Source organism: Leptosomus discolor, chromosome 2 (genome assembly GCF_034619465.1).
Source record: "Leptosomus discolor isolate bLepDis1 chromosome 2, bLepDis1.hap2, whole genome shotgun sequence".
NCBI classification, from domain to species: Eukaryota; Metazoa; Chordata; class Aves; order Leptosomiformes; family Leptosomidae; genus Leptosomus; species Leptosomus discolor.
Genome location: NC_141392.1, coordinates 66,848,630 through 66,861,121, shown reverse-complemented (window position 1 = coordinate 66,861,121; position 12,492 = coordinate 66,848,630). Strand labels below are relative to the sequence as shown.

Sequence of the window (12,492 nt, the reverse complement as noted above, 5' to 3'; positions counted from 1 at the left end):
TAAAGCATAAATACATGTCTAAATGCAGCTCAAATCCTAAAGTTTGTAGATTTCAAACCAAATGCTTTGGTTTCCCAGTGAAAAAGAAAACAACTTTAATTACTATTTAACATTTTCCACTGGGAAAAAAAAAAAAAGATTTTGAACTATGCTGTTTGGTGAGATGTAAAAGCTGGTAATTCAGATCAGACTGTTCTTCTAATGTCCTTAGTATTTTCTCATCAATAAATGAAAGCATCATTAGTGAATGCCATAGTGTGAGAAGGTAGGACAGTAGCCAGTATGGACACGTATGAGGTATCTGATGCACACGTGAATAATCAGCTGCAGAAATGCAGGATGAGGAGCTATTGTCTGGATAGCACTTCTCTAGAAGGAGACTAAAGAGAAGCAGAGATCATGTGATGGGTAGAGGTGGAAAAGGCAGATGTCATAGAGGAATGCATGAATATGAGCATGGCTTTCCAAAACACATGAAACAATCCTTCTACTCTGTTCGGGGTTCCTAGTGCTTTAGCTAAGTTACTGGCTACAGTCCTGGGCACTGAACTTTGTGAAGGCTGGTGGTACACAGAGCGTCCTCAAGGCATCAGGAAGATTAATTGGAGGAGAAATGAGGAGAGACGAGGAGAAAGACTGAAATAATTTAAATTTGTAGACTGAAAAAGAGACAATTTTGTAGGGACTTAATATTCTTCAGTTATGTCAAGATTTCTCCAAAGAAGATGGGAGTAACATATCTCAAAGGCACTGATACAAATCACTTATTTAGGAAAATCTTCCTTGTAATTAAAATACAGAACTACTGGAATTGATTACTCAGGAGATTAGAGAGATTCGACCTTTGAAAACAGCTTAGACAAACATCAGTGAGGAATGACTGTTGGTCAGAAGGAGAAAAATGATCTTTGGACAAACATCTGTTCTGAGCCTATGATTCAATGATCTTCTGATCATTGCAACCAAAAGCAGTTTATTTCTTGTGTCTTTATCTAGACAGATTGTTTTATAGGTCCTCTAAGAAAATACTTATTGCAGCACTAATGAAACATCTGTTTAACAGTACTCAACACTTCTTTCTCCACAGCAGTCTTAGAAAGGAATTGAAAAAATAATTCATTTTGACAAAACCTGAGGGGAAATAAGCATGATACAATTATCCACTTTCAAGTAGGCCAACACTGAGTTTCACACATCTGCCTTTGTGAAAAATGTTAAATGCTACTGCTTTAATTGCTTTGTTTTCACATTTAAAAAGGAAAGCAACTTAGGAGCATACAGTGTTTGTGCCACTGTATAGTAAAGTCTGAGAGAAGGATCAATTAACTGAGTCCTCCGTACAACCGTTTTGAAAGTCTTTCATTGTTCAAGTTGAGAACTTTGTGGTTTATTTCAACTTAGTACCCTGTAAACCCTTCCCTTTTGTAATTTGAGATTTTGTTGCGTGTATTTTGAGAAACTTGTGTCCAGTCACCATAGTATTTGAAAAAACTCTTTCATACTAGATACGTTAGATTTTAATCTGATTCAATTGGCTGAAGGTGTAATAAGGCTAACCTGGCATTAACCACAAGGATGCGAAAAGCATAGCACTTGAAAATCTGTGTGAGAAAACAGATTTAGGAATTGGAAGAAATAAAGACAAGGAGAGGAAAACAGCTATGATAAGGTATTTTTTGCTCATCGTAGGATCTGAAAATCAAGCTGGTTGTTTTTTTGGTTTTTTGGGTTTTTTTTGGTCCATACATCAGAACTAGAAAAATCACACACAGTAAATATTCAAGGTTGAGATTTAAACTGCTTGTCACAGAGAAGATGCCTGAAGCTTCCCTGTGATGCTAGAGTAGTTAAAATACTTTTTATTAGAAACAAGATAGACTTTTGTAATAGACGCCAGTCTTTCAGGTTTTTAACGTGCAAAATTTTCATTGGCCTCCTGGGAGATGCATTATGAAAGGCATACAGCAAGAAGGATGAGATCTATGCAACTTAGAGTCATCTTTTGTCTATTACTACACTTTCATTTAGTTTTGGCAGCTCTAGGATTTCCAAATGCAGAACTGGTTAACAAGTAAACATAATGCTTAGTAAGGTCAGAAAGCATAACGTCTCATAAGGTCATTAATTACATTTCACTGTCATACTCTGAAAGTTAAAAACATGATTATGTTCTTGTAGCAGCACTGATAGCAACTGCAGACACATTTTGTTAGTAAATCTTGAATCTGTATTTACGGTATTCTTTATTGCGACTCTTTACTGCCAGATTCAGTACAGATTTAGGGCTGGAGGGGCATGTTTCAGTAAATATGTTAAGAAAATCACAAAAGTATAAGGGGAGGCCAGTGTGCTATTTAAGTAGCATGGCTGAAGTAGAATGAATAGGGATGCTGCTAGTGCCCCTTTCTGGAATGCGAACTGCTGCAATTTGCCATGGCTAGTGTATAGGAAACACTGAAACAGCAGCAGTGCCTCTTCCCTGATGCAGTGTTCTTCCGAGCAGACTGGACACCACAGAGCGGAGTCCATAGCTTTGTGTGCTACCCAGGCAGTTATGATGGAGTAATCATGTATTCCATATAGCACAGTGCCCTGTTTTCAAGGACAAAATAAAATAGTGTCCGTACTTGGATACGTGCGAATTCCATATGCCCACAAGACTGTCAAATTTAACCTTGAGAAAAGATGTATTACAACCTCAATAAGACATTACTTCAGAGATTTTTGAAAAAAGTATGTTATTCTCCAATTTTATGCCAGTGAGAATTTAAGTTGATTACAGTTTCATAATTCAGAAGCAAAGGTCTAAACAGTCTAAAGATTCATAAAGCAATCCTAATGCAAGCAGGGAGCAGTGTTTAAAATGCATGTATTAGATCTTTGTCTATGTTCTTGCTCCATACTGAAGGATAATGAGAAGGAGCTTTCTTAATGCTCTCTGCTATTCCTTAGATTTAAAATGTTTCATACAGACAAACATTCCGAACTTTTCACAGTACTCCTTTTTGTATCTAATAAAATATGGCCATGCTCCACAGCTTGACCCACAGAGGTCTGTTAACATGCCCAGAATGCAGCTGCATAAGAATAAAATGCAATGACAGATTTCTTACATTTCTTTTCTTCCCCACCCTGCTTTTGCCCCAAAGTGGTGGTGTTATTAGTATTATGGATGTCTTGATGTTTCCACAATAGAAAGGGAGAACTGAGTCTCAAACCGATAGAAAGATATTTTCTTATGATTCATAGAAAGCGACCCTGTTCAGGGTCTTGAATGAAAGGGCAGGATGGATGACGGGCACTCCATAAAGATCTGGTAGGCGGAAGAATCATTGGTTTAAAATTTCTCTGTCTGCACTACAGGTAGTACATTAGTTAAAGTAATGAAGACCCGTAAGCCGCTCTGCTAATATACGGTCCAAAAATCCAGGCTGGGCTGTGATGGAGGTGGGAGTATTTTTTTGCTACGTTATGACATTCCCTGATTTGTGGCCAATTACCTGAGTTATAAAACAGCTGTTAATCACGGAAATGTTTTATATTACCACCAAAATCTGCTGAAACAGTCCTTACAAAGCAAAGCTTCTGACAGAAGCTATTAAAATGGAGATTTAGTAATTTCTTTCTCTGTGGGTCTAGGAGTTAGAAGGAATAACCCTGGTGGGAGAAGCAAGATCTGTATGTAGTGCTCTGGCTAAGAAGGAGTTTTGAAATTTTGGCTACAAATGAGTGAATGCTGCTGCCTGCCAGTTTCATTCTCTCTGTGCCTTGAGGGATTTTCAGTTTGCCAGGAGCAATTTTTCTTCCTTATAATTTTGAATTTACTATTTTAAAAATATACTTGCCCCAGTGCAGATTCAAGACTATATACAGCCTTGTCAAAACTGATCAATGGAAAGTGAAAATAAGATGTATAAACTCTTCTTCAGCTGGAGACTGCTGTCAGGTGGCTACTGAAATTCAGCTCATGTAATTTCTTTTGCTTAAGAATTGACGACTTGAGGGGGACTTGTCCTGTCTGACAACACGTGACTATTTTTAGCTAAAACATTTTCCACCTGTTAGGCACAGCTAAATCACTTGTTTGTGTATTCTCCTCTGCTTTGTATTTTTGCTGACCTGACATATTGCATTCACCAAATTATTGCATTAGTGTGATGACCAACATAATATTCATAGAAAGACTGCAGTCAGTGCTGAAAGTAGTCTTTTTAAAATGTTAACCATCATTAGCTGTGTTTCTCTAGTTACGTCTGCCCTGTTTGTTCCTAATGTTGGTTTCTAAGTCTTGCTTGTTTTAGGGGAAAAAATTGAGCTTGTGACCCATCTTCTTCTTTATAGGATGGGACTGTGGGGAACAATAATGTATTTAGAAGAAGCAAAATGAGGAACAATTCATTTGTGCAGCTCCTTGATAGATTTCCACCTTTATTCTAGTTTTGGGGTACATGCACTGGGTAGCATAGCCTTATGATATCTTCTTGGACAGTTGCACATGGAAAACTTCATTTGGTCCCACTATCAGAAGACATCTGCTTCCACTAGCATCGCAAAGGTGGCATATCATCAGGAATTAACCAGTGCCACCTATGTATGTGATCTGCAGAGACTTGTAAAAAATTAGCTCTTGTAAAAAAAGATCACTGCATATAAACAGTAAGTTACTAAGTTCTTAAATTCATCAATGAAGTATATGAGTGCAGGGATTGATTTTTTTTTTTTTTTTTTTTGACTCACTTCAATTTATTCACTCAGAGGAAAAGGGGATAAAGCTTTATTCTGTAATGCTGTGTTTAACTGTGGAAATATAAACAGAAGTTGAAAATATTTGTTCGTGTTAACCAAACTAGAAAACCTAAAGGCCCATACCTGCAAAGTCCTTCAGGATCCTGCTTGCTCTTTGGGATTTAGTTTCAGTGACGCATGAATAGTTTTGATTTGAACAATAAACAGTGCATTGATTGGCACCCTGTGCCGTCTCCGTGCAGAGCTAATGAAGTGGAAACAGGATTGAGGTAGATTTCTCAGGATGTGACTAGACAGTGCCTGGCATCTTTCAGTGCAGACCCACTAACCTCTTCCAAGTCACATAAGCTGTGTAGTTTGGAAAAACTTAAGACTGTAGCTGCCTGTATTTTGCCTAGCCTCTAGGATGAAATGTAGGATCTCAGGCCTTCAAATTGTAGCTCCAGCATTTTTCATAAATGCTAATAATTAAAAGATGGGGCAAAGCTGATGTGAAGTCAGTTCAGTTCGTCTTTCACACACAAAATTAGCTCAGTGCTTATTGAAGAGACTATCTGGATTACAGTATAGGAAGTTACTTCAACATATAACTTCATGTTAATATCACTGCAAAATGAACAATTATTCTGAAAAGCTGACACGGGCCTTAGTATCTCCTCACATCTCTTTGTGTCTCCCTTGGGGCATTTATTTATGGCTTTATTATTGTAATTTTTTTGAAAACACAGTTAAAATGTATTTGAGGAATTAAAAGAGAAACTATTAAACAGGTGGAGTCACAGTATTCAATTTCTGGAGTTCTAGGGAAACTTCCCATATTAAAATCCATAAAAATCAGTTTGCTGCTATGGTTACAAAGCTGAAAACAGACGTCTGGAAACATGATTCTTCAGAAATATAACTGGGGGATAATTAGCATAATGTTGGATCTGGCAGAGTAAAGAGGAGAAAAAGAGGTATTTTAAGAGTATGCAACAAAGTTAGCACACTACCACAGGAAATGAATCAAATATCTCAGAAATAGTAACACACTTTATAAACACTAACATCCCAAAAGGCACCAGAGACACCAAGGAAATATCAGGCAGACAGTAATTTCAGAATTAAATGGGGGAAATTAAAGCAGTTTTGTCGGTATTATTACTTAACAAGAAATGAGCTCATATAAACTCTCAGAGCATTTAAGAACAGAATCTCATGAGTTCATCCTGGTTTAACAGCATCACGTTACCAGTAGCCTCATTCAGCAGTGGAGACAAAACCTGTCATTTAAAAATAAAGGTGTTTTTGAGAACAGTGATCTTATAATTTACATCATTCTTCCCAACTTTATTCTAGTGTTAACTGTGCCTCTTACAGTTCACACAAATGATCTGTTCCTCTGCAGGACAGTTTGCAGGAATGAAGGCTTACTTCCAGGCACTCCTGCAGTCCCGTCTGTTGCTCTAATTTAAATAAAGCAAACCAGTTTCATCCTGAATGACATTTCAAAGGGTCTAACAACAAAAGTGTGATTCTCATTTGAATTCCATCCACTATTTCAGCCTTTCTGTAGTCTTGGAAAAAGTAGTTAATGATTTCTTGTAGATAATATACATTTTGTTTGATTTTTCTCTTTACGTATTACTTCTTGCACATCTAGTTTTAAGAAACCTTGCCTTTTTAGAATTTGTGGAACATCCCTCGTTTTAATCTATTATTCTGTTTATTCTCTCACAAAAGGGTTATAGCACTGATGCTGTTGGAGATGCTGGAGTACCAGTGATATATCTAATTATTTTCCTTTAATAAAAAAAAGATGCTGTTTGGTTTTGGCAAGTCTGTGACTATAATTCACCAAGAAACCCCATCTCCAGTATGTTTTCCTATCCTGATATCTACTTGAATAGGTGTCCAAAACCAAGGTGTTTATTTTCAATAACCTGTCACATATCTGAAGGTCACAGTCATACTTTGTATCCTGAACTCCTTTTCTGCAAATTATTCTCGTCTTCCCGCTATCAAGCACAGCGATGTTGAATTAGTTTCCCAGTAGGGCATACCTTTAAGGTAAGAAATTACCAGCTGTCTGTTCCAGCAAGTTCCATACTGATATGAAGAGAGTATGAAAAATGCCCCCTAAGATAGTTTAAGCATTAACGACCATTTTCTGTGCCAAACGTTACTTCTAAATTTTGAAATAATATCTGTTCAAATAGCCATAAAGCTTAGCTGAAATCTAACTTTTGAGAGTTTGACAAATTATTGCTATGCTGGATACTGTTCCAAAAACTCCATAAGATTTATTGAAAGCAATGCTGAGGAATAGGAACATACCTGTAAAGGATAACATCAGTTTCGTCTGCAATGTACAGAATCTGACACACCTGTGCCTTTGATTTGTACTAGTTCTTCAATTTCAACAAATTCTCAACTTTGAGTTTTATTTACCAGATAGGTTTTTTCCCAAAAAGTCTAGTATGTTTATTTCATAGTAACCAGTTGTTAGTGTATTGTCCTCATATTGATGATCAGTGCTAGGGTGATCTCATGTGTTTTACTCAAATGTTATGTCAACATTGGTTATCTTTGAGAAAATCCAAGAGAATGGGGCTCTGGCCAGTCTGATTGCAACAGTAAGCTGATCTAACTGATCTTGCCTCTTTGACACTATGTTCAACCACCTTAAGAAGAAAATTTCAGTAGTAGCTTAATCTAGGAATCAAAGCCATACTAAACATCACACCCATTGAATCTATCAGTAGGTCATTGTGTGAATTTGCATCAATCATACCATCTGTGATTGTCAATTTTTCTTTCCTCTGTACACTTTAGGAAAACCCTTGATAAATATACAACAGCACAAGGAACTCAAGCATTTAGATACCTTGGAAGCAGGGAACTTAAAGAAACAGAAGATTATCAGGGAATCCTATAACCAGTTTTACTGGACTTTCTTATTTACAGACTATAATATCTTAATGATAAATGGCTTGCTCATTATTATACATTTTATATAATGTACAAAGAAAGGATAATGTAAACAAAGAGTTAAAGCTTCTGTACTCTGTGCACTTTTTATAGAGAAAGGGGATAATCTGGACAGCATGCAGAACCGGCTGAAAGATGCTGATGAGAAGAATTCCATTCTCCTGAGAGCTTTGAATGAAACCTTAGGAAAACTGTCAGCCATTCCTAATGGTAAGCTTGAAAAGTGCTACAACACTTGACTCATCCCTGCTCTTTTGTTTTATTTTCCATCACTTAACTTCTGTGTGATGTTTTGCCTGTTTCCACACTGTGTCCACTTTGACCATTGGCTGCTGTAATAAGATGATGAGCAATGTGAGAGAGAGAACTGAGCTGAAAACAGTTACATGGTATCAGTTTGTATTTTGGCACAGTAAAAGGTACTATGCTTCTGCAGTTTGCAAAAGGTTTCAGAAAGAAAAGAATTATGGTATCAGGAATTATGATACAAACTGAGACAAATAGTCTTTCCTTTAAACATGAGAAGTCTTTTTTTTTTTTTTTTTAATGAAACTACTGTTTGATGAACTGTTATAATTTAACCAGTATAACTCAACCCAAGAAGAATGAAGACTTAACTGAGTTTACAGGAAAAGCAGGATGACATTTGCTGGGTTTTGTCTTGCACTCTCACTGATTTATGCTGCGGTATCATTTCCAGTCACTGTTTGGTGTTGTATATCTATTTTAGACTGTAAATTGCTTAGAACTGTAACAGGCTTCCCTCAATGAACTCTGAAGTGCTATGCACATTCGTAATTCTGTATAGCCAAAAAAACCCTTTAAAAAATCTGTAATATTCATTAAAATCTTGAAGTCCTGGGATATTAGCTCCTTTGTGTTGTGATAGTGAGAAATAGGGAGCTACAATGTAGTTACCTTATAACTGACAGTGATAACTGGATGTTTGTTTTAGAAAACAAGAAGGTTTTTTATCAGTGTAATCTGCTATGACTTTCTCTCCAAGGAGCACTTTATAAACTAAGGATATGCCTTAAGAGAAGTCTCTAAAGAAAATCTATATTCTGTCTGATTTGTGATGGCCTGGAAGGTTCAGACTTTGCTTGAAAAGTAAAAAGTAAAAACTTTGCATGAAAAACAATTTACTATTTGTCTTGCACATTTCTGTGGCTTTAAGATTCCAGATAACTGAAAAGTTTTGGTTTAGATTTAGTGATCCTTGAAATCAAGTGTCCACAAAAAGCTGTTTTAATAGGTCATGCTCATCTTATGCCGCTTCCCAGGTTTTGGCCACAGGTATTACCATGACTGTTTCTTTTCTTGTGCACAAATAGATGCCTCAGTCAAACAAAATGGACCTCTAATGCCAGTTGACCTTAGGACACAGAATACTAAATATGCAACAAGTAAAAGATGTGAAATATGCAACTATATAAATGTAATAAACTCTTGTCAGATTAGAGTTACAGGGTGCTTGCTCTTGGGACAAGGACACTTATGAAAACACGTGGATGTGTACTAAGAATGAAACTCGGAGCAAATAAATGGCATGGATAAGAAAATGCAGTAAATTAGTTGTCCAACAGGGAAATAATGAATGAGGATGGGGGAGAAAATGACCCTGTCATATATCTCGTTCTTCAAGGATTTGAGAAAGCAGAGAGTACTTAAACTAATAATTCTTCTGTCTATGCTATACTAATAGCCAAATAAAAGTAGAAAGATTCAAAATGGGATAGATGGGTAGATCACCTTAGGACAAGGACCCACGTGTACACGGATAGTGTAATTTAAAGTGTGGCGGATAATAAATATAATTTGTGTGAGCAATAAAAGGAGGTAACACAGTATCTCCAACTTTCTCTCTGCCAGAAAGCTGCATGACCTCTAATGGTGGTCTCAAAAAGACGTACTTAGATATGATGAAAAAAAAGGAAGAACAGTTTCACAGGAAGAAGGTGGCAAAGCAGGTTCCTGCTGGTCCCACAACTCCACTGTGGTGTGCTGGTAGAGTGGGAGTTCACATAGATTCCCTTACAAGCTGGAGTGTCCACCACAACATTTTCTCCTTGCTCACTTCCTCCCATACGTGGGAATTCACAAAATTTGGCAGCTCCCTAGCCCAGCACAAGCTGTGCTGCTGCCGCATCATGTAATGTAATCCCAGAGTGGAAACAGCACCTGAACTGCAGGACAAGTTTTAAAGCAATCTGATTTACTAACACAGGATTTGAGTATATACCTACTTGAATACCTAGCTGCCTGTTCTATCGTTTATCAGTAGCAAAATCAAAAACATTCCAGACTTGAATGTTTTCACCCCAAAGATAAAACATTCATTTCCATTTTGCAGGCAGAGGGGTGGGGCAGCATGAGGCTAATTTTTTTGCTCAAGATCACCAAAGATGTCTATGGATGTTTGTGATTAACTCAATCAATGGACCCTTGGTCTCCTGATTCAGAAGATTTGTCACAATTTCAGATGAAACACGTGGAGTTAGATTCCTGTGCTTTGTACATCAGAATATTTCTTTTATAATTATCAAATACTATATCTGACATTTGATCAGAGGTGAAACAGTGAGTCAACAGCAACAACAAAATTGCCCAAAAATTTGTCTAATGTAAATGGTTTGTCCTTTACATACGAATGGAGCTGGAGCATTTTCTCTTCTTCAGGTGCATTTGATTTCTCCAAAAAGACATAAAGGGCTAGGTTCTGCAATCCACACTTACAACTCGTAATGTCTTTCTACAGGTGAAGTAGGAGCTCTCAAAGAACTATACAACACAATTTTCGATGGTAGAATTTTAACCCAACTTTATTCTTAAGACGTGCGAAGGAAACTTCTGTACTCTACACGATCATTTCATTGTCCTTTTCTACCTACAGATACAGCTATAAAGGTACAGGCAGCCAAAGACAAAGCAAGACAAGCCAATGATACTGCAAATGACGTCCTGGCCCAGATTAAAGACCTCAACCAGAATCTCCTGGGCTTGAGAAACAATTACAGTAAACTTGCAGATGATGTGGCAAAAACAAATGCTGTTGTGAAGGATCCTATCAAGAACAGTAAGATCTCTTTTGGGTTATTTGGTGATGTTTTTTTCAGTTTGTGGTTTTCATCTCACATCTCAAAATGAAACAGAGACACTCCAGAATTTCACTCACATAGCATTACGACAGTGGCATAAAAGGAATCTCTATCACTTCTGTTTTCTGGGCTTTATATCTAAAAAGAATTTTACATCTTAATGACTGCTGCTAGTAGTTGTAAAAAAAAGCTGATGTCAGCAGGATGAATGTGTGGTGGATAGTTTGTTCCACAGACTACTTTTTAAAGCATTTAGGAGGTGAATAATCAAAGATTCTGACTGGCAATTCTCCCCTTGTTTCAAGCAAAACTCCACGCGCTAACTCTGACATCAGTCAGTCAGGTAGCCAGTTCTGGGAGAAGTGCATGACTTCTTTCATATATGTTACTATTTTTGGTAGAATGCTGAAGACACTTAAGAAGAAAAAGAAGATTCTGGGAATGGGGTTTTGTATACTTTTTTTTTTTTTGACAGTGAATTCGATTATGAGATGTGACAATTGCTTTAGGATTTGTACTTTGGTTATGATAGATAAAATTGAGTTCTAAATTACAAACCATTTTATGAGATTACTAGAACGTATCATATAGGAGCATTCAGCCAGGGCTGACCACAAAACCAGAATGTCTATATAAAATTACTGCAGGACTAATTTCTCAGCTAACCTGGGCTCCCCAGATTGTTGTCAGCTTGTTGAAGCTGGGCACCTAAAAAACATCCAGTTTAGGAAGTTGTCATTCTCGTTCTATGGACAAATATCCTCTTCAAATTGTAGCTGTACCAGTGAAAGAGGTTAATCCCCATGGCTGTTTGTCACTGCCTGCCTATTGCAAGTTCCTGATCCCTCATCAACTGAGATACATGTGTGAGCCCACATATAGTCTCCATCAGTCAGACTGATCCATACTTGTTTAAACAATATGAAAGGTAGTTATTGATCGAAATAGTGTGGTTAGATTATGGTGGGTTATGGAACAAGCAGATCTATGAGGTAATGACCTCTGGCGGGGTAGTGATAAACAGCTGAGAAGTGGCCTAAAAGCAGTAATTTCTTGGCACTGCTGGATCTAGACTAGGCCATCTGTCCCAGGCCAAGTATCCTAAGACTGTGTGTACATTAGCATTTTAGTTGAGATTAGGAGCAATAATTTGGAAGTGAACCTCTTGATTGTCCCCAGCCACCATTGTTTGGTTCACATTGAGGGGTATTCTTAACACTTGCAAACTCTTTCATGTCAGATAAAGCTTAACAGGAAGAAGTTCTCCAGACATATACTTTCCAACTGATAATGGATACTCAGATTACAGAATGCAATTAAAATAAATGCAGAGTAAACCACTCCAAATGTATATCGTGAGTACGTTTGCACTCACGGCTACATGCTAAAGTAGACATAGCCTCTTTTGTATGTCAATGTTCAGGCCCTGAATTCTCATTATGTAGATGTGCAATACATAAAAGGTAATGATTTTTTTTCTAGACTAAACCTGTCCCTTAATTTACATTACATTTCTGTTTAGATCTTCAAAATATTTTCTTACTTTATCTTTTTTTCTCTTTTCTTTGTCTCCCTATCTTGCCTACAGAAATCAGTACGTACGTTTTCTTTCTTCCTGCTTTTATTGTGTCTTTTCCAGTAAATGATGATTCACTGCTTACCACCACAGCTTCTGCAT

The 12,492-nt window shown here is 37.1% G+C and overlaps 1 protein-coding gene across 1 annotated transcript in view; it reads left to right on the top strand.

The window, feature by feature from the left end:
* The window catches only part of LAMA2 (laminin subunit alpha 2), a 284,721-nt gene that overhangs the window by 221,203 nt on the left and 51,026 nt on the right, over nt 1-12,492 (top strand). Inside the window, exons 43-44 of the mRNA XM_086460446.1 lie at nt 7,810-7,926; nt 10,610-10,792. Coding sequence (XP_086316572.1) covers nt 7,810-7,926; nt 10,610-10,792 — 300 coding nt within the window. The remainder of the gene's footprint in view (nt 1-7,809; nt 7,927-10,609; nt 10,793-12,492) is intronic.